We start from the raw sequence: 27,766 nt of genomic DNA, 5'->3' as shown, positions 1-27,766 counted from the left end.
TCAGGGTGAGCAGAGGGAATCCTCAAGAGGACTGCTCAGTTGCAGCTGCCAAATTGCACTTCTGCCTCATAAGTCCAAGCGCAAGCCGACCCATACATGGCTGCTGTCTGCATGCAGATTTGTGACTAGGGACTCCCAGAGATCATTGCTCCCGTCCGCACCACCACTTATCCATCACTGCAGGACTTTTAGTGGGAGATCTTAACTCACCCTTGGCAGAGGCCTACATGTGAAATTTTCTAATGTTGGAGCTGGTGCAATCTCACAAAACTTGACTGGAAGGAGCTCTGGACCTGGTGGCAGGGAAGCCTGAGACAACCAGAGGCCTCCATCCTGCTGCAGCCCTCACCTGCTTTCACAGCTGCAGAGAACTGACAGGTCCTTGAATATGCCTATTCCACCAATGGGGTCTTAGGCATCACTGGGAAAGAAGGGGTGGGGAAAGTCAACTCTAATGGCATTCTCCTCCTTAGCAAGTGTGTGGAGCATGATTTGCTTAGCACAAAGACCATCTTTAGACAGAGGGACAAATAAGACCACTTGGAAACACCCATGTTCTGGACACTGGCATCTTCTGGACTATGTCATCATCAGATCTCGTGATCACACCAATGTCTATATTACACAAGCTATGAGAGGTATGGATGACTGCTGGATGGACCATCCTTTGTTCAGATCAATCATGAACACTATAAAAACTGAAAAGAATGCAGAAGATATTTAACATCAAGGTGCTTCAAAATCATGCTAGTTGTGAGACCCTTCAACATGACCTCTGAGAAGCTCTCTGGTCTGCCTGACAACATCAATGACATCCAAATACATTGGGAGAAGTTCAAGATCATTATTCACAAGGTACGTGCTCAATCAGTTGGATATTCCACGCACCACTTTCAGGATTGGTTTGATGAAAACAACAAGGAAATCCTAGCACTTATTCATCAGAAGAGAAGTGCACTTTGCAAAATAAGCCCTCTACCCAGAAAAAATGAGAGACTTATTGGCTTAAAGCTGTAGTTCAAAGGAGACTAACATCAAGAGATCCAGAGCTTTGCTGATCAACATGACATGAGAAGCTTTTTTCAAACAAAAGCCATCTATGGGCCAAGCTTAAGCAGCACAACCCCTCTATGATCCTAAGACAGCTCCCCCATTCTTAAGGAAAAATGTAGCCCTCAAGCAACGTTGGAAGGCACATTTTGAGATGCTATTGAACCACGAATCTGAAATCTCAGATACCACCATCCAGTCCATTCCACAGCATCCAGTAACAGAACCTCTTGCCAACCACCTAACTTCTGAGAAAGTTTAGTGTGCTATTGCTCAGACTAGAAATAAGGTGCCACACCCAGATGGCATCCCCAGGGAAGTCTTCAAAGCTGGTGGAATAACACTCATGCAAAAACTTCATTTACCCAAATCCTAACAAGAAGTTGATGAGGAAATTACACCCAGCCTAAAGAGTGCCAATATTCTGACCATTTTTAAGAAAAGGGACAAGTCAATGTGTGGGAATTATGGAGGCATTGCCTGCCTCTCCATTGCCAGGAAGATCCTTGCTCGCATCCTTTTGAACCATCTCCTCCCTCTTGTCAAAGATGTCATTCCAGAATCCCAATGTGGTTTCAGACCATCCTGGGGCATCACCGACCTGATTTTTGTTACACAACAAGAGAAGTGTAGAGAACACCACCCCCCATTGTTTATAGCATTTATAGACCTAACTAAGGCCTTTTGATTCCATTAGTCATGAAGCATTATGGAAGGTGCTGTCTAGATTTGGTTGTCCATTGAAATTTATCCACATTCTCAGGCTACTTCTTGATGGGATTGACCACCACCATCCTCTGTAATGGGTTGGAGATGGACCCGTTCACCATCCATACTGGTATTAATCAGAGCTGTGTTATTGCCCCCACACTTTTTTCCAATCAGTCTTGGCATGATCTTGATTCTCCCACCTTCCTTCTGGAACTGGGATTGAGTATGGCATTGTAACGATGCTGGCTTTGGTGGAACCCAACTGAGAGATACCAATTCAGGACAAATTGCAGAAAGCAGGGCAGTTACAGCCCAGGCTGGAGTTCCTTTGAACACCAAGACAAACCAAACCAGCCAAACAGAGAAGACTTTGGTTTTACCCCACTGGCTAACCATAAGTCACACAAGCAATTTCCTTACACACTCCAGTTTCCCAATATCACCACCAGTTATGGGGATAAATGGTTATGAAAACCAATACCCCAGTAAAAGAAAAAAAGGTTCTCCCGATCCCAAAGGGCCAAGCCCCAGACACTGGTCAATATACAAATCAGATCTTACCCACAAATCACACTGTTGCCAATCCTTTAGAACCTAAAATCTAAAGGTTTAGTCATAAAAAGAAAAAGATATAGATGAGAGCTAGAATTGGTTAAATGGAATCAATTACATACAGTAATGGCAAAGTCCTTGATTCACACCCCCACACACAAAATTGATTCAGGAAGGGATGACACAATCATCAATGACTGCATCCCAAGAACTCCCCATCCTTGGTTCTGTGTTACTACGGTTAGTATTGGGTTAGAAGCCATATCAATGTATAACAGAAATGGTTTATCAAAGTCATGTTCAATAACATGAATGAATCTCTTTACAAACTCAAGGTAAAACTTGATTAGAACAATAGTTGATTGGATCTGCTCTTGCAGCATGTTTCCTGTGTGTGAGAGAGGTCTTTTGTGATCTTGCCAAGAGTTAAAGAACATATCTACTTTAGTCATACAAGCTCTGGCAAATGTTTGGAACCCAATTAACATCAAGTTACTGTATATATTAATGTTGTCCATAGTATAGGAATCTTGGCATTCAGCAGTGAAAGCAATATGGTAGTGTGCCTCAGTTTCCCTTTTCATACAGCACATCAGGTTTCGAATTTCTTCCCCTGTGAAAAGTTCCAATACTGTTTACAGGCATTAACTGTGAAACATCAGTATAACAAGGCCTTTTAACAAAGTATGTTCTCATGTATTCCTTTTAACATGTTCAAAGGGTTTTTTAAAAGATTAGGCACATTGTACATTTTTACAGTTCTTGGTAATAGCAACAGATTGGTTACAAAACTTACCATTAGCAATAACAAATCATTGCAAGTTTCCATCTACAATCATTTTTATCACGCCTTTGGCTCAATACCATTGGGGTTTTGGCTGGGGCAGCAGGTTTGTATAATTTTTGGTGGTGCCCAGTGCCTCCCCACTGCCTTGTAAGCCAATATACAGTAACTCCTCACTTAAAGTGATCCTGGTTAACCTTGTTTTGTTGTTACATTGCTGATCAATTAGAGCAATGGCTCTCAAAAACTTTTTCCCCCTCATGGACCACTTGAAAATTGCTGAGGGTCTTGGCGGACCACTTAATGATCATTCCAAATGTTGTTTGTACCATTAGCTAACTATTGTAAAGCACTTTTATCCAAAGTGCTATATAAAAAAAAACCCTTGATAATAATTATGTTCTACACATAAAAGCACACAACTCATATTTTAATATCAGTAGTCTTAACTTTTCTAATGTGATGGCTGTGCCCTCTCTCCCCCACCGCAGCAGCCCCCAAGCTGGGGCTGGGAAGAAAGGGGGGTCTCTCTCTCTCTCCCTCACCACAGCAGCCCCTGAGCTCAGGCTGGAAAGGAGTGTGGGGGTCTCTCCCCTGCCACAGCAGCCACAGAGCTGAAGCTGGGAAGGAAGGGAGGGAGTCTCTCCTCAGCAGCCGCAGCCCTGGAGGCTCTCTCTCTGGCTGCTGTAGCCCTGCATGTCCCAAATTCCCCCACCTCCTACCCTCACCCCACTGCCCCCTTCCACCTACCCCCTATTCCCACCACCAAGGCCACCACCCCACCTTACATGTGCATCTTCTCCAGGGTCCAGGCACCTAATTAATGGAGCCATGCCTGTGCAGCTCCACTAATTAGGTGGGTGGCCCTTCATCCTCTCATGTGAGGCAGTACAGGAGTGCACCTTAGAGGGAACTATCCACGGACCACCTGAATGGAGCTCACGGACCACTGGTGGTCTGTGGACCACAGTTTGAGAACCTATGAATTAAAGAACATGTTCATTTAAAGTTGTGCTATGCTCCCTTATAGTGTTGTTTGGCAGCCACCTGCTCTGTCCACTGCTTGCAGGAAGAGCAGCCCATTGGAGCTAGCTGGTGGGGGCTTGGAACCATGGTGGGCTGACAGCCCTCCTATCAGCTCCCCTAAGTTCCCTGTGCGGCTGCCACCCAGCGGACTATCAATCGTTGGGCTGTTCAGGTGTCCCTCCCTCCCTCCCCCCCATCCCCTGACTGCCTTGGAGCTGCTTCCATGACCCTTCTTCTTGCTGTGCAGGGGCAGCAGGGGGAAAGAGGGGTGCTGTTGTCAGGGTGTCCCCCTCCCCCGTTCCTGCTCCCCCATCTCCACAGAGCAGGGGGGATACGACGGGGGTTCAGAATGGAGGGAGCTTGCTGGAAGCAGCTGCTGTCTCAAAGTCTCTCTCTCTCACATACAGGGTGTGTGTCTCTGTCTCTCTCTGCCATGAGGTCTTTTCCTCCCCCCCCCCCCCAATTGTGCTGCCTTATAAAGTGTGAGGCTGCATTAACAACACTGTGTTAACCCTTGAGGGCTCAGCTGAGTGCTAGTTCATCATTTAGCACAGGGGTTCTCAAACTGGGGGTCGCGACCCCTCCGGGGGTCATGAGACTATTACATGGGGGGTTGTGATCTGTCAGCCCTCACCCCAAACCACGCTTCGCCTCCAGCTTTTATAATAGCTAGATAGATAACATAACATAACATAACATTTTCCTTCCACCAGCACAGCACCCCCCACCACCACCACCAACAGGCACCGCTCCTGCCCTACACTGGACAAGGGGCAGCCCCATCCCCCACCCCCAGTGAGGCTACAGTGAGGGGCAGCAGCAGGGGAGGAAGTGCACATGTGATGGCAGCCCTGCCCTCCCCCCCGTGGCACCCACCACAGGGGAGTCGAGGGGGCTTCCTGTACCTGAGAGGGGCCCTAGGAACACGTGCAATGACAGTGGTGCGAGGTGAGTGTAGTGCAGGGAGGATGGAGATGTGGAGGGGGTCTCCCTCAGAGCTTGCTGCTGCCTGCAGGGAGAGGGCTGGGGGGAATCCTCCTCTCTGGCCCTTGCCCCAGGGCAGCCTGTCTGCACCCCAAACTCCTCATCCCCAGCTCTGTCCCACCCCAGAGCCCTTACCTCCACACCCCAACCCTCTGCCCTAGCCTTGAGCCCCCACAAACCCCTCATCCACAGTCCCCACCCCTGCACCTCTGCCTGAGCCGCTCCCACGCCCCAAACCTCTCATCACCAGCCCCACCGCAGGGCCCTCACATTTTTACATTATTTTAAAAAAATATACAGTAACTCCTCATTTAATGTTGTAGTTCTGTTCCTGAAAAATGCTACTTTAAGTTAAACGATATTAAGCAAATCCAATTTCCCCATAAGAATTAATGTAAATGGGGGGTTAGATGCCAAGGAATTTTTTTGCCAGATAAAAGACTATATTTTATATATATATATCCACAGTATAAGTTTTAAACAACTTAATACTGTACACAGCAATGATGATTGTGAAGCTTGGTTGAGGTGGTGAAGTCAGAGGATGGGATATTTTCCCCAGGGAATCCCTTACTGCTAAATCAGCAGTTCTCAAACTTTTGTACTGGTGACCCTTTACACAGAGCAAGCCCGTTATAAATCAAAACCACTTTTTTTTATATTTAACACTATTATAAAAGCTGGAGGCGAAGCGTGGTTTGGGGTGAGGGCTGACAGATCACAACACCCCATGTAATAGTCTCATGACCCCCTGAGGGGTCGTGACCCCCAGTTTGAGAACCCCTGCTGGAAAATGAAAGGGTCTGAGGGGGAAGGGCAGGCTCAGCATCAGCCTGCCCTGGCAGTAGTGGATGGGGGACACTAGAACCCTGCGGTGGCAGTTGATGCAGGGAGGCAGCATGGAGCCCCAGGGGGGAGATGGGGATGCTCTGCTCTGGGGAGGTGCCAGAGGCAGCAAATGGGAGCCAGGCGACACTTGGGGGAAGGTATGCAGGGGCTGCAGGTGGGGCCAGGCCCTGAATATTGCTGGAGCCTGGACACCACAGACCCATACAACTCGCTGCCCCGGGTTTTGGCATTTTAGGGTTAACCTGTGGCTTCCATTTGCAAAAAAGTTAGTTCTCTCTTTTTACCTTGTCCTAAAGGATCAAACCCTGATTTCTCTTGCATAAGAGATTCACTGGCTGATTGGGTGTGCTTTCTTTGCTAACAGCTATTAGCAAGTTTTTCCTCCCCCAGTCAGTTAGGTAATTTGCATCAACACAAACACTAGCTTTTAAATTTTCAGCTGCTACCAAGTTCAAGGCTGGACTTGGTCTTACAGAAATACCATACAAATCCAAAGAGTCTGATGGTGAGAGTTTGCTTGCTCTCCCCTGCATCCTTAAGCATTCAGCCATAAAACTGTTCGGCTCTGAAACACCAGTAGTCAAATTTGTTCTCAGACCCTGAAGCACAGACTGCTCACTTAAAGAATTAGCATGGAGACATTCCTCCCTCAACAACCTTGTCTCCCCCAACAAACTGGTCAAGCACAGCCACTTGGTTATAGGGCTGTTCAACTTTAACAGCTTTTACTCCATCCTCAAAACTATCCACACTGGATCTTTCAAAAGGAAAGTCAGTGGATCCATTCACAACAGAGAATTTCTGGCTGTTAGGAACTGAAACGTCCTTGATTAACTCATTTCACACCCTTCAGTTGCAGCCAACTGCTTGCACAGATTACCATGAGGATTCCTTTCCCTAGGAGCTTCTCTATGCCACAATTCATCCCTCACAGAAATTCTGCCCTTACCCTTTTCACCTAGGGCGTGCTCTAAAGGAACATTTTCCTGAGCAACAACAGACTTTTGCTGGGTCTCACTTACATCTGGGATCACCTTTGGCCCATCAGGTGGATTCCTACACAATCTCCTTTCAGGCAAACTCAGACTCACTAGATAAAAGGTTAGACGTATTCTCCTTCCCTTTGCCACACACAAGTTCAGGAATCTTTTCCTTCTTGCTACAAATTTGCAAACTTTCAGAAGATAATGCAATCAAATCACCTTTCTGCTCTCCTTGTGCCCTGGCTAGTACATCATCCTGATCAGACAGAGTTGCTACACCCTTTTCCAGTCACACATTAGCAACAGGCAAAATACAAGCACCTGAATTGTCTGGTCTTTGGGATTTTGCTAAGACACTAACTGGATGCAACCTACTTACAGTGCCATTCTCCCTAGCAGACTTCCTGGGCTTTAGTTGAATCCAGAACCAACTCTGAGACAACTGAACCACCCTCAACCATCACAGGCTGAAAGGCACCTTCTGTCTGCTTCACAGACAAAGAACTGGAGTCACCTTCTCCTTTACCAGACACACAGCTTGGGATCTTATTTCCCTTGTCCCAGCACACAAGGCTGGTCACAGACAATTGCTTGGAGGCTGGGATAGTTCCCTCCAGAGGCAAGTCAATACCCCTAACAGACACAGGTACATTCCCTTTACTGTTACTACTTTCCTGTGTGGAGAATTGTAAGGTATAGGGACACTTATTTTCCACTATCCTTACCTTCCCAAACTACTGATTGGACAAAGCCATCATCTCACAAGACTGCCTAGGCTCTTTCAAACTTTCTTTACCAGGCACATTGCCACTCCCAACAGCTGTTCTTCTTGCTATACTGAGCTACTTCCAGCAAATTACAGTTACCCTTTTCAGGTTCGCTTTTATAAGATGTACTAGCCAACAATTCATTACCCATCAAAAATCTACCCTCTCCTTCCTCAGTTAGGGCTTTAACCTGACCATTCACTTTAATCTGCTCTTGAGAAACATTTTACTGACCAACTAAATCTTTCTGTGCTTGATCTAATTCCAGAGTCACTTCTATGCATCCAAAGAAGTGGGCTGTAGCCCACGAAAGCTTATGCTGAAATAAATTTGTTAGTCTCTAAGGTGCCACAAGTACTCCTGTTCTTTTTTCTGAGACATTAGACAGACATTCAGAAACATCATTCACAGACAAACTTCTTTTTTGCACAGACAAACAGCTATTTCCCACCAGGTTAGAGTTACCCTCTCCCTGGCCATAGCACAACTGGTTAAACACAGACAACATGGTAATAAACTCAACTTCCAAGAAGATACAATTTTAGTTCTTCCATTGCTTTTTTGACTTGGAGCTGAAGTCTGGCCATCCCCTGTTGCATCTGGTGAACCCTCTCCTCAGCAGCGAGCAGCTTAATACACCCCCCAGCCTTATGAGCCCTTTCCTCTGGCGCTTTCATCAGCCTCTTTCCAGTTTAGCATTTCTTTCTTTAGCTTCTCTCTCTCAGCAGCTTCTTTTTTCTAATTCAGCATTCTTTTGCTTTTCCAGCAAGCGAACGTCTGGTAGTTTCTGTTCATGCTCAAGTTGCAGTTTATTTGCTGCCTTTTGCATTCTAATAGCCCTTACCTGGTACAACAGAAGCAATGTGCCTGCCTTCTGATCTCTGGCCATTAACAGATCTCTCAGTTCTTGCTTTGTAGATTTCTTTTTAAAGCTTAGTCCCTTTTCTGAACACAAATCTTCCAGGGCTTTTTCATCAAGGCCTTCATATGTTCTTTGCTCACCCATTGCAACTGCTCTTTAACCAACCAAACTCTCACTACCAAAATTCAAATTTTGATAGCATGGGGTTTTGATCCAAAGCCTAATTGACCTGGTTCTGTGGAGCCCAGCTCAACTACGCCACAGTAACGATGCTGGCTTTGCTGGGACCCAACTGAGAGATACCAATTCAGGACAAATTGCTGAAAGCAGGGCAGTTACAGCCCAAGGCTGGGGTTCCTTTGCACACCAGGACAAACCAAACCAGCCAAACAGAGAAGACTTTGGTTTTACCCCACTGGCTAACCATAAGTCACACAAGCAATTTCCTTACACACTCCAGTTTCCCAATATCACCACCAGTTATGGGGACAAATGGTTATGAAAACCAATATCCCAGTAAAAGAAAAAAGGTTCTCCTGCTCCCAAAGGAGCGAGTCTCAGACCTAGGCCAATATACAAATCAGATCTTACCCACAAATTACACATTGCCAATCCTTTAGAATCTAAAATCTAAAGGTTTATTCATAAAAGGAAAAAGATATAGATGAGAGCCAGAATTGGTTAAAAGGAATTAATTACATACAGTAATGACAAAGTTCTTGGTTCAGGCTTGTAGTTGTAGTGGAATAAACTGCAGGTTCAAATCAAGTCTCTGGAGTACATCCACAGCTGGGATGGGTCATTTAGTCCTTTGTTCAGAACTTCAGTTTGTAATAAAGTTCCTCCAGGGGCAAGAAGCAGGATTGAAAACAAAATGGAGGGGATGCAGCAGCCTTTTATATCCTCTGCCCTGTGGACAATCACAGCAGCAAGATGGAGCCCTGGAGTCACCTGGACAAGCCGCATGTCCATGCATGACTCAGTTCTTTACAGGCCGATGCCATTGTTTACATGTTAGTTTGAACCTTCCCAGGAAAGCTCAGATGTGGATTGGCATCTCCCAAAGTGCATTGTCAGCTAAGTGTTTCTTGACTGGGCACTTGCTGAGAATAGTCCCTTCGCAAGAAGCTGACCAAATGCGTCACTGAGGCTACTTAGAATCAAAACACATTGATATACAAGTACATAGCCAATATTCATAACTTCAACTACAAAAATGATACACACATACAGACAGCATAATCATAACCAGCAAATCATCACCTTTCCATAGTTACCTTACACGACAATTTTTGTACAATATTTGCTGCAAATATATAACAATGGTTGCAACAATGATCTATACGGTTACAGTTTATGTCAATAATGTCACAGGCATGGACAGCCAGTTCTTTAACCTGTGGCATCTTCATTCTAAAACTAAGGTCACCAGAACTGTTATTACCGACTGTCAGTATGCTGATGACTGTGCTATCCTCATGCACACTGAGGCTGACTTGCAATCAGTGTTCCCTCTAATTTTTCCCACCCATGTGTGGAATGAATTTTGTTATGTGCATATAACAAAATTCATGTGGTGGGGGTGGGGCTGAGGGGTTCAGAGTGTGGGAGGGGGCTCTGGGCTGGGACAGAGTGTTGGGGTGCAGGGGTGTGCAGGCACCTTTCTCCTGCGGCCGATCTGGGAGGTGTGACTGCGTGAAGCCCTGCTGTGCTGGGCTCTGCCCCCTCATAGGCTCAATCTGGTAGGGCCAACAGATCATTTCTCGTACTCCCCTGCAGGCTCTCTGGGGGTCTACCAGCACTGCAAGGGGAACAGAATAGGTCAGTCTCTGCACCTTGCCTGGGTGAGCCTAAGTGTGCAGCCACAGCTCCTCCCCCTATGCAGTAAGGCAGCCGGTGGCCAGTGGGGGGCACTGGTTAGCAGCAGCTGCAGGTGCAGCACAACGACTGCCCTGCATGCACTCTACTCACAGACAGAGGAATTGGCCTGAAAGGGTGGGCTTGTAACTGGGGTGCTGCAAGACTGGCATCCCTTGAGGCTAGAGTTAAGGATGTGCCTCATGGTGCATGGTACTTGTGGCAATTGTAAGGCATGTGCCTAGGGGTGGAGGAGTACAGCCAGGGTATTGCTATAGATTAGCAAAAGATGCAAATGAGCTGTGCATCAGAGATCACTGAGGTATACACACCCAGGATGAAACTCCTCATAGAATTGATATGTCATGCAGTCAGTACCCGCACCGAGTCATTATGGGTATTGTGTGAGTTAAAACATGATGATCCTTCTTGTTGCAAAGCAGCTGCACTAAAGGAAGGTGGACTCCCAGGCCCACCTGGCCAGTCCCTGCAGTCTCTGCCTTGAACGACGTTTCCCATGTAGAAAGTGCAGTGCCTGAGGTGTTAAAACAGAGAGTTTGTTAAGCAGAGAAACTTGTGTGAGGCCCTGGAAAGACACAGAAGTACAAAACAGCTGCCTCTGGGAATAGTGTAGAGGTGACCCGAGTTTTCTGCTAATGGGAATTGCCTGTGTGCCATTTCTTACCATCCCTGCTGCAGGGAATGGGACTCGAGTACATTTTCTAAAGAGCAAGTTGCATTGACTCTGCATCTCCGTTTTCTGCTCCAAAGAGGAAACTGACATGCAGGACCCTGGACATCAGCTATTGCATAGTGAATTGGCTTAACTTTACTTTCCTTCACCTTTGCGGGGGAAGGGGGGGGCAGGTGTGTCACAGGGCAACTAGTTCCTTTGAGGGGAAACGGATCCAGCCCCAAGTGTGACTCATCAGCTACCTCCCATCTGATGGTGTGGAGCTAAGGGCATGTGACAGCCTGAACAGCAACTTGTCCTTATAAAAACCAGCAACCGCTCAGTTGAGCTGGAGGTCTGCAGTGAGTAGATAGGTTTTACAGTTAAGTGCCTGTAGCAGGACCTGGGTGAGGAGAAAGAACCTAGCTATTAGCTCATTCCCAGCTAGATGGCCTGGGAATGGGAACTGTAGGGAGTAGAAAGGCTCTTGTGAGTGTCTGGGTCAGGGTGCTGGGTAAGAGGGGTAAAGGAAAGGCTCTGGGGTCTGTAGCCCTTGTGGGGCAGAGGAACAACTTTATTTTGCCTACGTTTCTGTTCAACCAATAAACTGTTCCCTGAGGGAAGGGCCTGAAGCAGACTGTGGCACAGTATTGCTCCTTCCTGGGCTGGTTAGCTAGCCTGCTGGCTTGCATTTTTTAATTATTTTTTTTTTGCAAATTGTATAAGTGCATAACTGTGTGGTAACTCAATGCACTGTGCCAGTGCTCCAAGAAAGTGCTTTACAGCTAACAAACTGTTTTTCAAAGTGACTCTACACTATCAGCTCCATTGGCATAGGAGTGGCCTATTTTCCCTTCTATTATGAATTCTTCACTGATGTGGGTAAGTTGGTGGTTTGCAATGGGAGTGGCATACTCTGCACATAGACACAAAAGCTGCAGTTCATCTCAGGGTGACTCATGACTGATTGGCAAAGAGGGGGGGTTGCAGTAGAAGGAGAGGCCAGACTGTCATTCAATGGTTTCTCACATCTTGTAAATGTTTTTAAGCAGAGCACTTCTAGAGAAGTGATTAAAACTTGATACCGGACTAAATTTAAAGAAATGTTTGTCACTGTCCTAAATTTAGTGTGGCTGTTGCAATAAACAATATTAGTCAACTGCCTTCTCAGTGCAAATGCAGAGGTTTGAAAAAACACGGGCAGAAATAGCCATTTTTGTCTAATGCTAAATTCAGTATTACTGAAGTGGTGTAACCATGTGAAGATTAGTTCCTAGTAAATACACTTTCTTTTCTGTTTGTTAAAACTTAACTCACCATTAAAAGATTAAGGATTCAATTAAAAAAGATGCAGGTGCACACCACCTACTATAAAGGACACTTAAGTCAGAAAATGAGATATTATGGTAGTAGCCCTCTGCCATGTCCTAGCTCCATATCTCACCCAGCTGTAACTTACCCTACAATACACACCTTCTATGTGCTTGTTAAATCTGCAAAAGAAGAGCTCCTTTGGAGCTTCTTAAATTCAACTGTAATCAGACTCCCTTCTAGTGGCTGTTTTGTTTTTGTTCCAGAGTTAAAAAGATTATTGGGACAGGCTGCCATAAGAGTCTGGGTAGCTTTCCTTGGAGTGAGAAACCATACATCTGTTACTCAGAAAATGCGCTTCTCTTGGCTTTGTGTTGGTTTTCTTTTGCTTGCTGTATGCCTGTCCTGTTCTTTATGTCCTGCCCTTAACTAGGGGACAAATGAGTGTCAAGCCTAACTGGGGAGCATGGTGGTTTTTGAGCCTAACAATATATCCTAAATGGTATTTGCCTCCCCACTGACTTCTGTTGCACCTGAAGGAACTGGGCAAGGGGGAGGAGAGGAACTTCACTCAAATTGAGGACTGGCGAGAACTGGGCCTTGTCTCCTGATCCAGCTCACCAGTGTCACCAGCAGTCTCAGCAAGACCCGAGTTATTCTACCAGCTTGGGAAAGGAGCCATCTCCTGGCCAAAGGGTGACAAGTATCGTCATCCACCAACCCCATGAGCCTCAAAATCCCTCTGTCTGTGTGTCTGGCCGGGAAAACCGAATCAACACAACTAACGTGTTGTGAGTGAACTGCAAATTTCAGTTGCAAGGCAGGTAATATTTCCATTGCTTAACAGAGGTTTAAAGAAAATACCGGGGTTTGTAATGAACAGTTTTTCCCTTTATATTTTAATAAATAAAAATAGTTTAATATTGTACACGTGCTAATTAAGGAGTTAAAGCCTTAGGCCTTGAGGAACAACACTGATGTTATTACTAGACATGGGATACACTAAATAACATAGAATTAACCCATAAGCAACAATAGTGGATGGCGTGATTTGGGGCAGTAAGAAGATTACACAAAGGATTATATGGCCATGGTGAATTGACTGGATCTCTCTTCTCCTCATTGCCAGATGTTCTAAAGTTTTTAGAGCTGTTCTACACTGAAAAGTTACACTGACATAGCTACATCTCTCAGGGTGTGAAAAATCTCCCCCCTTGAGGGATGTAGTTAAGCTTACCTAAGCCCCTCCCCCCCAGGCCATAAACCCTGCTAGGTCGCTACTGCCTCCCAGGGAGGTGGATTTACTGCAGTAATGGGAGGGTCCCTCCTATCACTACAGTAAGTGTCTACACTGAAGCACTACAGCTTTTGAATATTTTTGTTAAATGTACTGGTGCAGGAGGATATTAGCTGGACTCCACAGAAACATATTTTCAGCCTTAGCTGTTTTCTAACTCTGTGTTAGAGAGAGATTTATCAGTCAGGGACTCTCTGTGACTGATAGTAACTTAAACATCTTATTTTGTGGTTGTATTTTATAAAAATCCTTAAACTACCCACTTCTGATGGTTTACCTGATGTGGGCATTGACCATCAAAATATGGGTCTTGTACAAAATGTAAATGGGCCAAACACTGAGTCCCTTCTCCAATGAGCTTTTAAGGGCACAAAAGGCAGTTGGATACCCAGCTCACATTGAAAGCTAATGGTAATTGAGCTCCTAACTGTTGTATGCACCTTGAGAAATCTCAACTACCTGTTCTGAAGGCACAGGTGAGACAAATGCTAAGATACACAAAAGAACTAACAGAGAAGGCGGAATGCTTCCTGGAGCTTGAATGCTTCACAGGACAAAGGTGTCATGTGGCATTTTTTGAAGGACACAGAAAGGGCAGTTAGCAAATTTGGATTCAGAGGGATTCAGAAGGGTGCAAAGTTATGAGCGGGAAATCACCAAAATCCTTTAAGTTATGCCCTTGTCTTACATTACATTATTTGCATAACTTCTGGCAACAGATTTGCAAATTCTTGCACATTTTTCTTTTCAGGCAGAAAGGGGGGAAGATACATTATAGATGAGAAGGGGAAGTCCACTGTGTTTGCTAATTCTGTCAGTTCCTCTTTCCTTTCCCCTTCTCCCTCCTCATTGAGAAGTCAGCTGTTTGGAGATGCTGGGCAGTAACAAGTCAATGTGAAAAATTCCTGGTTTCAGTGCAGGGACATTAAGGAAGTGCATAGCAGCAGAGAAAAAATTGAAGCAACTTCTCCTTGGTCAGGGAAATCGGATAATCCCCATTTATAGTTCTCCCACTTCTCTTCTGCTTGTGTGAGGTTATTCCTGACCAAGCAGTTTCTAAAATTATCTAAAAACAAAAGTTAGTATGGAAAATATTTGCATTCATGTGAAGGCCACACATGCCCGGTATATGACCCTCACTCACCTGGCCTTCCCGTCAGATGTTTCTACAACTAGGCTGGATCTTCAGCCACCCAGTTTTGCTGTGGGAAGGCTGCAGGTCTTTGTTTTTTGCCTTTCTACCACCAGGGGCCATTGCAGCACCCACTGTGCAGATAACCCAATGCTGCTGGTATAGGTGCTCCCCCTGCTGGATCTAGCCACACAGAGCAATCAGACAGAGGCAGTTGCAGTAGAGGCTTCAGGAGGCAACAGAAACAGCAGAATCAGGAAGGCGAGGTCTCAGACTCCCTCACCAGCAGCTCCAGGGAACTAGCATACACCCACCTTCCTCAGTAACTGCATGCTCCAGTACCACTGATCCCACGTGCACTCACTGAGCTTCAGCCACCTTCATCACCTCAGATGCCACCACCTACCCACCCTGCCACTCCCTGGACAGTCATCAGATACCTCGCCCCAGCATCCAGCTACCCTCAGCCACCTCTAGCAATCCCAGCTACCTTCCAGCCATCTCCCACAGTTGAAGCGGCCAGGCTTCATCACACTCCATGTCCTCCCCTCTCCAGTGCTTGGGGCAGGGTTTGCTGACCATACAACTGAATATTATGGTTGCAAATTATGTGCAAATATACAAATGAGCTCATTAAATAATTTGCATTAAATTGTCACACATGGTGCTGCACAAGACGTGGCAGCTGTGCTGAAGGCACATGCTGTGTATTTTTTATGTCCTGCCAGCCACACACATCCAGCATAAACAGAAGTCATTATGCTATCCTCGGAAAAGCTGCACAAGGGCTTCAAGTGAAGAGATAGGGACACTGTCAGTTTGCAGGTTTGGAAATGCTGGGGGGTTTCAGGTCAGGTTTCTGACCACAGTTTAAACAGTAGAGCCTGAATTTTTAAAAAGGTTTTCTGCTCCTGTAGATGATCTCTTGGGTGGGCCCAAGGACACAAACACATTCGGGCCATACTTTCTCCCCACCCATTCCCATCTCCATCTCTCTCTGTCTAGACTCCGGCCTGCTGCCTCATCAGTTTCAGCTTCACTGCTGCCAGTAAAGACAGTCCTGCCTGGGGAAGATCAGGGGACAGCCACAAAACAGAGAAATTGAGTGTGCACAAAGGGCCTGGTCTGAAGTTCATTGAGGTTGATGGAAAAGACCCCCTATTAAATCCACTGGGCTCTGGATCAAAATAGCCCATTAGAGTCAGAGAGAGAGAGAATGAGAATGACTCTATAGCCTGGTAGCTAGGGCATTTGCCTGGGAGAGCCGGAGTCCAGTCCATTGCCCTGGTTCTAATGACTGTTGAATTATTTAGCCAAAGTGGAAATGCTTCAACAGGAGAGCTTGAGAATGACCCACATCAGAATATCCTGGACCTCAGTGGCTAAGGCATTCATCTGAGAGCTGAACGTAGGTCCACGGGGCTCTTAACCTGCCACCTCCTGACTTGCTAACTGTGGCTAGCATAGCATGAACTCTAACAGAGGAGCCAGTCCTGTTTTGTGATTGGTGGAACCCTGGGGCTCCTGACTGGTTCCTGGACTCTATTTAACCTCAGCACAGGAACAAGATGCAGTCTTTTCAACTGAGTTCTCCCTGCTCAGGACTGCTTCCCCTGCAATACCTGGTCCTAGAGTCTGCTGCAGATTTCCTGGTAACCTGACCCTGCCTGCCTCCTGACATCTGATTCTCAGTTTTCCCTCTGCCCTGTCTTGGACTCTGACCTCCTGGTAACCTGACCCTGACTGCCTCCTGACACCTGACTCCCTGTTTTCCCTCTGGCCTCTCTCAGACTCTGATCTGCTGGTAACCTGACCCAGCCTGACTCCGAACTCCTGAGGCAGCCACTAGGTCAGATCACCCACATCCTGGTCATGACACCTTGCATGGACTGCATAGGCCACAGGAGTGGGCCTGGTACCAGCAGAATGGACCTGCGTAACCCTTTGGGAGCATCAGACATGCTCAAGTGGGCTGCCTGCCTTCAGGCAGACAGCAACCCTTGCAGACCTGGGTCATCCAGCTAACCTCAGAGAATCAGCTCTTGCAGAAGCAAGTTGCTTGTTGGCCTCTGGAAAACACCGCTCTCCAGACACGGCTTGCACAGCCATGTTCCCCAATACCACTGCCGGAATGGTTTGATGGTAATCACTATCAATTCTGGACTTCTATAAACCAGTGCCACCGCCTGTTCATGATGCAACCTCAGTCCTATAATAGTGATTGTGCAAAGGTGAGCCCAGTCATCAGCCTGCTGGCTGGGAACTAGGCCTCTCCCTCCTTGGTGTGTGGCAGCCCAGCCCTGTTGAACTGGGAGGTCTTCCTCCCAGCCATGTCAGTACTATTTAATGATCCACACCAAACCCAAATGGCAGAGGCTGCTCTAAGGGGCAGGGCACCACAGCCTCCTATGCTGTGCAATTCCACTGCCTCACGGCTGATACAGACCAGAACAACGTGGCACAGGCCTACCAGATCTGGTGGGGCCTGCAAGAAGAAATTAAAGATGAATTAGCCTAGATAGAGATGCCTGCATGGATCTCACCATCCATATAGTTAATCGGGTATGGGAATGAAGGGAGGAAAAATGGGGCTCTTGAAACCTTCCAGTCCAGGTACTGTGACATTTCACCCCTCCCTCCCACCAAGCCAATGCAGTTGGATGTGGCCTGTCAACAGCTCACCCCCCCATAGAAAAGGAACGAAGCTGCCCGTACCATCTCTGCTTCTATGGCGGTGAGTCAGATCACTCCATCTCTTCCTGCCTCGTACGAACTGCCAGGAAAGAGTTTCCCCACACTTCAGTCCTGACTGGAACACATCCAGAGCCCCTCCCGAGGGCTCTTCACTTCACATACCTGGGGCACCCCTGCAAAATCCCATCCTACTGGCCTTCATCGACTCAGGTGCAGCAGACTGCTTCATAGACTCAGCAGTAGCCCGGATCCTGTAGATTCCCCTGCAACACAAGGTCACTCCTGACCTTATAGAGCAGTGTTCTCAAACTTTTGTACTGGTGACCCCTTTCAAATAGCAAGCCTCTGAGTGTGACCCCCCCCTTATAAATTAAAAACACTTTTTTATGTATATAACACCATTATGAATGCTGGATGCAAAGCAGGGTTTGGGGTGGAGGCTGATAGTTCATGATGCCTGTGTAATAACCTCGCAACCCCCTGAGGGTTCCTGATCCCCAGTTTGAGAACCCCTGATATAGAGGGTATCAGTGGTTCCCCTGTGTCTTCTGCTCCAATGACAGAGGAAAGAGCCCCCTTAGAGGCTGTGATTCAGAGGCACCAAGAAACGTTACCATTTGGAATGATCCATTCTCCACACTTTCCTCTATCCTCAGCATTTCCTGGCTGGCTCTCCATAACCCACTCATTTGGTGGCAAGCACAGGACGTCTGTTTTCTATCAGAGTTTTGTCATCAGCGCCGTTGGGAAACAGTAGCTCCTGTCCCAGCGTCTAAAACTTGAGAGGCCCAGATGGGGTGGCTATCCAGGCAGATCCTTCCACTGAAGCCACATCTGAACTCCCCTCAAAAGACCAAGACTACACGGATATTTTTGAAAAGAAGAATGAGGAAACTCTCCCTCTGCATCAGGACTACAACAGAGCTGCAGCCAGGTGCAAAAATACCATTTGGGGGAATTTACACCGTGTCAGAACCTGAACTGACAGTGCTTCGAGAAATACCCTCAGGCAAGGTTCTCCTGGTAATCTGCAAGTCGACCTCATCAGCTGGCACACCACTCTTTTTGTCATGAAGAAAGATGGCAGTTTCAGACTCAGACCGTGCACTGAATCAAATAACTGTCAGGAATTGTTATCTGCTACCCCTGATTCCTGAGTTGCTAGATTGTGTTGTAGCTGCCCATATATTCACTAAATTGGACCTGAGGACTGCATACAACCTTGTACAAATTAGAGAAGGGGACGAGTGAAAAACTGCCTTCCAAACCTGCTATGGCCCATTAGGACTATCTCATAATGCCCTTCTGGTTGACCAACTCCCTGGCTAGCTTCCAACATTTTATGAATGATGTGTTGCAAGATATCTTGGACCACTATGTAGTAGTCTACCTGGACAACATATTGATCTTTTCTGAGTACCCCGAACATACTGCTCTCATCAGGGTAGTCCTGGAACACTTATGGCAGCATGGTCTTTTCGATACACTCAAGAAGTGTGCCTTTGATCAGGCCTCCTGGAGTTCTTGGGCTTTATCTTATCCCCAGAAAGGATCCAGGTGAACCCATGCAAGGCCTGAGCCATTCAAGACTGGCCAATTCCCCACATGGTACTCGACCTGCAAGGCTTCCTGGGGCTCGCCAATTTTTATTGATGATTTAGCCTGCATTTTTCAAAACAAATTGAGCCCCTCACCACTCTTCACTGGAAAAATACCCAATTCCATTGGCCTCCTGAAACTTGAAACTTGCCTCTACTACAGCACCCATATTGGCTCATCCAGATGTCACACAAGCCTTCACTGTAGAAGCTGATGACTCTATTATGGCAATTGGGGCTGTCCTCTCCCAGAGACTTGGTCCCAAGCCAGTGTTACACTGTGTGCTTATTATGCAAGGAAACTCACTCCCACAGAACTAAACTATGAAATACTTGATCAGGAACTCCTGGCGATAAAAACTGCCTTTGCAGGATGGCTGCTCTACCTGGAAAGAGCTAGTGCACGTACTCACCGATCATAAAAATCTGGAATAGCTATGTACGGCAAAAGCTTTGAAACAACAGCAGCATTGGTGGATCTTGTTCTTCTCACAATGCAATTTCATTATCACATAATGCCCCAGATCCAAAAATGGCAAAGCCAACACCCTGTCCCAAAGATATGGTACCAACCCACATTCTCAAATCCCAGAACTTTGTCAGTGCAGCTCATCACCAGGATGTATTAGACTGATACGCTCATCTTCTGTCTCAGGAATTCCACCTGATGAACAAGCTATTATCCACAAGAAACCACATGACTCCCAGGAAGGGATCACATACACGAGAGACCAGATCTATGTTCCCTCTGGACCCACAAGAGTTGCAGTCCTGCAATTATATTTCCCCCTAGCAGGACACTTGGGGTTCTTCAAGACCCAACAAATAACATCCTGCTCCTTTTGTTGGCCCCAAATACAACCAACAATACAATTATTCATTGCCTCCCTGTGATATTTGTGCCCATGTCAAGACACCATGCCACAAGCCCTGCAGTCTCTATCCCATGGACACCCCGTCTTGATCCTGGGTGGCCATCACTCTAGACTTTATTGTAGAATTACCAGAGTCCAACAAATTTACAACATTTTTGATGGTAGTGGACCACTTTACCAAAATGGCCCACTTCATCCTTTGCACAGGACTCCCCTACACTGAAAAGACAGTCCAGCCATGTAGTCTGCCTCCTTTGCTTACAGCCCAAAGCCTCTTTAGCCAGCATCAAACCAAAATATCTATTTAGGCTTCTCCCAAGATCATATTGTGCTCAGAGGCTCCTGCTTGGCTTCTTTCTCTGCCTCTGAGTCTCTCTCTGTCTCTCTCTTTCTTATCTGCCCCCCTGTCCCCTCGGTCCCTCTGGTCAGAACAATACCCAGTGGAACCCTCTGCCTATGTGGTGCTAGTTTCTGGGATGACTCTGGGCTTGTCTTCACTACTGGCTAAATAAGCACCGCTGCAATTAATGCAGCGGCATTGATTTAGTGGGTCTGGTGAAGACACGATAAGTCAATGGCAGAGCGCTCTCCCATCGACTTCAAGTACTCCACTTCCCTGAGAGGTGGAAGCTACATCAATGGGAGAGAGTCTCCTGTTGACATAGCGCAGTGTAGACACTGCTGGAAGTCGATCTAAACTATGTCAACTTAAGATACATAACTTATGTAATTTAACTAGCGTAACTTAGATCGACTTACCTCATTAACGTAGACTGTCTCTTACAGTTCTGTCTCTTATAGCAATATTAAATAAAGGGCATGCTCATACATCAGTGTCAACAAGGTTTTAACTTAACCCATAACAAGGTTTAACCCCGCTCATAACAATACAATACCTATGGCCCAGTTCTACATGTAGACACCAGAGCTTTGCCCAGATCTTCCATAATAATTTAATGTGCTAATTATCCATTAAAACTCTGGTCAGAACTACACTATTCAAAGCACTTTAAAATGGCAGCCGAATGGAGCTTTAATAGCATGTTGTTCAGGAAATCTATTCCCATCTGTGGAGGCAAAGATAAGGTGCATGATCGCTGAAGGAAATGCCTTGTTCTCCTTTTGTATTGTGCTGGTAAGCACAAGGAGAAGCTTTTTCGTACTCCGAAGCTGCAAGCACAGACTGAACATTTAGGTATTTCCTAAAATGATTCCCTAAAGGATTGATATTGGGATATCTGAGCCATCTCCTGTCCTGAGAGAATGGGAAAAATAATTTCCAGAATTCTTGCCTTCCAGGAGCAGCAAAACAGCGCTGGTTATTGCTGGTATGTTAACTCGCCATCTTTTTACTGTAATTTATAACATTCAAACTTTTGGAAGCACTAATTCCACAAATGGCATTAAATCTCAGAGGGCAGGCAGGAGCTACTTGGCTGCCTGACAGGGTACCTGACATCTCATCTTTGGTCCCTAGGCTAGAACCAGGAAGGAGAAGTACTGCTGTAGTGGTCAGAAAGAGCAAGAGATCTTCTGGAGAAAACTGTACTAAGGGGACTTTGCTCTTGCTTAGACACTTTATGCATTCTCCTGCTGGTTATTGATTGATTGATTACTTACACGTGTCCATCACCATAGCTGTCTCTGAGGGGGCTCCATTAGGAGTGAATTCCAAAGCTAAAGGAATTCCCTCTACTGAGAATGTCCAATCCTCAAAATACAATAAGAGCAGGACAATTGTCTTTGACATTTGATGTGAGCAAATGAAAGGGTACATAAAAAGGCCAGGCCACCACACATCCTATGGAAGCTCTGTGAGGGAATTTACTATTTTTCTTGGGTTTTTTGCCTTTTTACTTCTGACTTATTATTTTTCTTTTAAAAAAAAAACTTTTTTTCCAAGGTACAGGAAGGTGATCAACTGAGTAAATGCTTGGAAACACAGAATATACCTCATGTTGTATAGGTGAGTGATGTGTACAGGAATATTAACAAACCATTACACTGGGGATAGGAAGTCAGTATATGGTGCACTAAATCAACTTGTCATTGTGTAACAGGCAGGCACACAAATGAGCCAACCTATATACATAGGCCAGGATGGCACAAGCAGGCATTACTGTGTTTGGAGGGATATGTCTGTTTTACTGGAAGCCTGAATCATTTTGTGTTGGTATTTTGGTTGTGGGGAAGTTTCCTTGCACTGTTGAGAGTGCTGGAAAGCAAAGGAAAAAAGATCTCTAGACCCTTTTTGAAGTTGCGAGTCTCACGTGCCTGCTAAAAGACCCTTACACCCAAAATCACTGTGTAGTAAGTGCCACAGTGACACCAGAGGACTGAGTGGAAAGCCGCAAGAACTGGAAGCTGTGGCAGTTGTAAAATGGCTCCCTGAAGCATTTGAACACCATTTTTGACTCAAGATAATCTAGTGATCTGTTGCAAACATTGAAAGTGGGCAACTTCACAGCAAGTTCACTGTGTAGACTGTGATTCCAACTGAATGGCATTGTTTGGTTATAAGGTATACTCTCAACAGCTCTATAGCAATGAGGGCTATTTTTACTCTCCTGCATTCTATGAAAAAGATGAAAACCAAAAACAGTCTTATCAGGGTTGCAAAGAGCAGCTCTTTCTTTGATCAGTCCATGATTTGCTTAGTGCCGATATTGTATGCAAACTCTGGCAGCAATGTTTGCCAGTAGCAAAATAATGCTGCTGTTTTAGCTCTCAAACAGGCATGCAGATCAAAAACTAGACTGTCAACAGCCAATGAGTGTAATCCTCCTTAGCATTTAGTGCTGACTTCTCATTCTCACCAACAACATGAATTGTATAAATGAAATCTAGTGTGTACTAAAAAGGATAATGAACAGCACATATAATTCAAATAAATTAAAGGAAAGAAGATGGGGATGAACATTCATGCTTTAGATCCTCTTTATCATGTAGGTCTTGTCCCAAACTGGATATTCTGATAATTCAAGTGTACAGAGGACCTTCTTATCATAATCCATCTCCCTAATCCATCTCTTTATTTAATCTATTCCTGCAACTACGTCACAAAAGTCATCTGTGTTACCCAGCTGGTGGTGGTTGTTTTCACACACACACACACACACACACACACACACACACACACACACACACACACACACACACACACACACACACACGATAACAACATGGCCCTCTAGTGGCAAATATCTTAGTCTTAATAAAAACAAGGTGGAGTCCTTGTGGCGCCTTAGAGACAACAAATTTATTTGAGCATAAGCTTTTGTGGGCTAAAACGCACTTCATCAGATGGATGGAGTGGAAAATACAGCATGGAGGTATAAATACACAGCATATGAAAAGATGGGAGTTGCCTTACCAAGTGGGGGGTCAGTGCTAATGAGCCAATTCAATTAAGGTAGAAGAGGGCTATTCTCAACAGTTGACAAGAAGGGGTGAATACCAAGGGAGGAAAAATCACTTTTGTAGTGCTAATGAGGCCAATGTAATCAAGGTGGCCCATTTCAAACAGTTGACAAGAAAGTGTGAGTATCAGCAGGGGAAATTAGTTCTTTGTAGTGACCCGTCCACTCCCAGTCTTTATTGAGGCCTAATTTGATGGTGGCCAGTTTGTAAATTAATTCCAGTTCTGCAGTTTCTCGTTGGAGTCTGTTTTTGAATTTTTTTTGTTGAAGAATGGCCACTTTTAAGTCTGTTATTGAGTGTCCAGGGAGATTAAAGTGCTCTCCTACTGGTTTTTGAACATTATAATTCTTGATGTCAGATTTGTGTCCATTTATTCTTTTGCATAGAGAGACTGTCTGGTTTGGCCAATGTACATGGCAAAGGGGCATTGTTGGCACATGATGGCATATATCATATTGGTAGATGTGTAGGTGAATGAGCCCCTGATCGTGTGACTTATGTGGTTAGGTCCTATGATGGCGTCCTTGACAGAGTTGGCACCGGGGTTTGTTGCAGGGTTTGGTTCCTGGACTAGAGTTTTTGTTGTGTGGTGTGTAGTTGCTGGTTGGTATTTGCTTCAGGCTGGGGGGGCTGTCTGTAAACGAGGACTGACCTGTCTCCCAAGGTCTGTGAGAGTGAGGGATCGTCCATCAGGATAGGTTGTAGCTCCCTGATGATGCGCTAGAGAGGTTTTAGTTGGGAGCTGTAGATGACGGCTTGTGGCGTTCTGTTACTTTCCTTGTTGGGCCTGTCCTGTAGTAGGTGACTTCTGGTTACCCTTCTGGCTCTGTCAATCTGTTTTTTCACTTCACCAGGTGGGTATTGTAGTTTTAAGAATGCTTGATAGTGATCCTATAGGTTTTTGTCTCTGTCTGAGGGATCAGAGCAAATGCGATTGTATCTTAGAGTTTGTCTGTAGACAATGGATCGTGTGATGTGGTCTGGATGAAAGCTGGAGGTATGTAGGTAAGTATAGCGGTCAGTAGGTTTCTGGTATAGAGTGGTGTTTGTGACCATCTCTTATTTGCACTGTTGTGTCCAGGAAGTGGATCTCTTGTGTGGACTGGTCCAGGCTGAGGTTGATGGTGGGGTGGAAATTGTTGAAATCCTGGTGGAATTCCTCAAGGGCCTCCTTCCCATGGGTCCAGATGATGAAGATGTCATCAATGTAGCACAAGTAGAGTAGGGGCATTAGGGGACAAGAGCTGAGGAAGCGTTGTTCTAAGTCAACCATAAAAATGATTCTAGTCCCCCTGGAACCACTCCCATCAGGGGTGTTTGCAGCCTGTGGAGTGGGAACTCAGCTAAGTTAATGCTTCCAGGGTCAGCATTAACATATCCAGAAAAGACCTGGAGAGTTGCGTAGGTACAATGCTGATGGTGCAGCCCAAATCCAAAAGTTTAAGGCCCTTATTTCACAATTTGGTCTCAGATCTCACCTGGCTTCCGTGGGGGCTGTATGTGGGGGTCAGTCACCCTGTGTGGATCAGATTTCAGGATCAGAACCCAAATTCATTCAGTTCAAGTGCTGGATTAAGGTTCATGGGGAATATGATTTTATCAATACCAATTTGTCCCTCTTTATTCTATTTACCTACTTTTTGACTTATAAAATACTCCCAGTGCCACAGAGCTGCATGCACGTGTATAACACGTAGTTTTAAAAATTAACCATTTAAAACAAAAGCGAAAGAAAGAAAGAAAAGACAAAAAAAAATCCAGCCTGTGTTTCATTAATCATGTCACGGGAAGGGCCAGATCCTGTAAAATGCACACTGACTTCCTGGGGTGCATGCTATGTTTCTGATACCTCAGCTAAATATATAACTGCCACTCAGTTTCTTCTGGATATCACATGGAGAATATTGCTGATGGCAGAAGCAGAAGTCTGAATAAACACATTTTAGTTCCTTTTCTCCTACACTTCTTGCCCAATATCCTGTAAGCATTAGAGAGAAAGGGTTTCTTTGCTGATTGTAGTATTGAGTGAATGGACTCCACTGTAGGTTTTATTCTGCAACCCACGGCGAGGTTCAGCACTTCTGTGCATGGATTCCTGAGCGCACAGACAGAGGTAGCAAGGCCACAATGGAGGTGAACCTGTGATTTTGCTGCACTGAGAGAGAACGAAGACTGACAGCTTTTCTGTTTTTGCCAAACTATTGGAGAGTGGAATGCAGGTAAATGTCATGTGTTTATTTTATAAACGACTGTACAGAGTTCCAGGAGAAGAAAGGCACATTCCATGCCTCAATAAAATCTCTTATTCTTGGAAGCGTTAATTGAGCTAGATGGAGAGCAGAATAGATCACAGCACAATATGATACGTTGTTTACAGACCTCAATGCAGACCTATCACAAGACTTAAGAGCCACAAAATTGCCCCGTCTCTCTCTGAAAAATGCACATTGTGTAATTTCCTGACTTTACTAAAAGTCACCCTGATTCTAAAACACCTTATATCTTGAAGATTAACTGAAATAGTGACCTCAAGTGGAATGTTATGGTTGTGACCAGTGATTTCTTTCCTAGCATTTTCTTTTGTTCGGTTGCTTTTTCTTGTGTGTGTTGTGGTTGTTTTTAGTTGTTTGGGTTTTTTATGGTAGCCTGGAATGAGGTATCAGCTTGAGTATCTACCCTGTTTCTAATTGGCCAAGAAAGCAACTTTGTGGTGATTTATTATTCATAATAGTGCCATTTTTATTCATAGGACCAAAACTTGAGCTAAATCTCCTGGAAACTACATAGGATCTTGCTTGCTAGCATAAAATGCTTTTAAAGTAATGGTGGGGGTCCATAGCTTTCAGTGCTTGAGAAGACAGGGTTGTTGTGTTAATTCTGATGGAATAGATGGCCCCAGAAAGTCCAAGGGGTTAACAAGCCCTTTCACTATGACACTAACCAGTCAAATATAATGTGGGGTTTTGAGTACAGAGATTTCGACCTGCTTAGTCCCATGGCAAACACACTAGAAAATTCATGCCAAAGTTTGAAAAAAATTATTGATTAGGATACATGAGAGAGAAAAAGAAGAATTTTTTAAAAAGCTTTTTGAAATCGAGTGCAGGGCCAGTGCAACCATGTAGGTGACCTAGGCGGTTACCTAGGGTGCTAGGATTTAGGGGGCGGCATTTTCTTTGGCAGCAACCACAGCGGCTGGATCTTTGGCTGCCCCGGTCGCCATCGGCATTTAGGCGGAGGGAGCTGGGGCAGGGGAGCGCAGGGAGGACTGCCTGAAGCAAGTAAGGCAGGGAGGGCAGCACACCAGCTCACCCCTGCCCCGCCTCCTCCCCGAGCACGCTGTGGCTGCTTCACTTCTCCCACCTCCCAGGCTTTTGGCGCCAATCAGCTTAGGCACCACAAGCCTGGGAGGCGGGAGAAGTGAAGCAGTGACGGCATGCTCAGGGTGCTCATGGTCGTGCATGGAGCAGGGGTGAGCTGGGGCGGGGAGGGTGCCTCAGGGTAGGGAGCTGCCGCAAGGGGGGCGCCTCAGGTTGGGGGGTAGGGAGCTGCCGCAAGGGGGGCGCCTCACGGCAGAGGGGAGGGCACTGCCGCAGAGGGGGTGCCTTAGAGCGTGGGTGCGGGGAGGGGGGGAGGGCGCAAGGTAGACGTTTCTCCTAGGGCGCGAAACATCCTTGCACTGGCCCTGATCGAGTGGTTATGTAAAACAAACTTAATCAAACTTACAAAATTTTCTTAATCAAAAAAACAAACTTTTTGAAAGAGAGCGAGAGAGAGAGATCAGTTAGGGACTCTTATTTTGTCAGCTGATCCTTCTAAATGGAGAAGAAACTGTTGAATTTTGAGTTGGCAGCTGTAAATAGTAGTTACTCTTCCTGCTTTTGACAAAACTGGCAGGCACAAAAAAGAAGAGATGGAGGGGGCGGAATACAGCTTTTGTTGATGTTCTTAGGATACAAGCTTGCTGTTCGGTGATGGATGGACATTATAGGCTGGCAGGTCGGCAATGGCAGTTGTTGCTCTTGACCCTGGCTCATTTCCCTGGTCTGGGATGTCATCTATTTTTATTATTTTATTAATCATCAAGTTTATTAGTGTAGTGTTCAAGGGCCAGCCAAGAACAGGGACCCATTTACAATCCAAATAGACAAGACAGACACAGGATGAGAGAAGGGATATAATGCACAAGCAGAGTGAACAATATGATGATAACCAATGACATGTTAGTTCCTTTTTTTTTTCCTTTTTTTTGTGGGAGAAGGATGTTACCTAGGAGAGAATCAGCTAAATGGAAAGAAAAGGGAAGGGAAGGAGGTGGGTGATAGAGGTAAAGAGGGTAAG

The 27,766-nt window shown here is 45.7% G+C and overlaps 1 protein-coding gene across 5 annotated transcripts in view; it reads left to right on the top strand.

Moving 5' to 3' along the window:
* FYB1 (FYN binding protein 1) overlaps nt 1-27,766 on the top strand; it is a 106,276-nt gene that overhangs the window by 12,077 nt on the left and 66,433 nt on the right. For 2 of the 5 annotated variants that reach the window (XM_039544824.1, XM_039544817.1), the window contains exon 1: nt 11,913-11,980. The exons of 1 other annotated variant lie outside the window; for it this stretch is intronic. In XM_039544824.1, coding sequence (XP_039400758.1) covers nt 11,960-11,980 — 21 coding nt within the window. In that variant the 5' untranslated portion in view covers nt 11,913-11,959. Of the gene's footprint in view, nt 1-11,912; nt 11,981-21,907; nt 21,972-25,389; nt 25,645-27,766 lie in introns of those variants that run through there. 2 more of the 5 variants (XM_039544820.1, XM_039544818.1) reach the window with 2 other exon arrangements.

The sequence above is a fragment of the Mauremys reevesii genome, linkage group 6 (genome assembly GCF_016161935.1).
Source record: "Mauremys reevesii isolate NIE-2019 linkage group 6, ASM1616193v1, whole genome shotgun sequence".
Classification (NCBI taxonomy): Eukaryota; Metazoa; Chordata; order Testudines; family Geoemydidae; genus Mauremys; species Mauremys reevesii.
The sequence above is the reverse complement of the archived record's forward strand: the minus strand, read 5'-3'. Positions and strand labels throughout refer to the sequence as shown.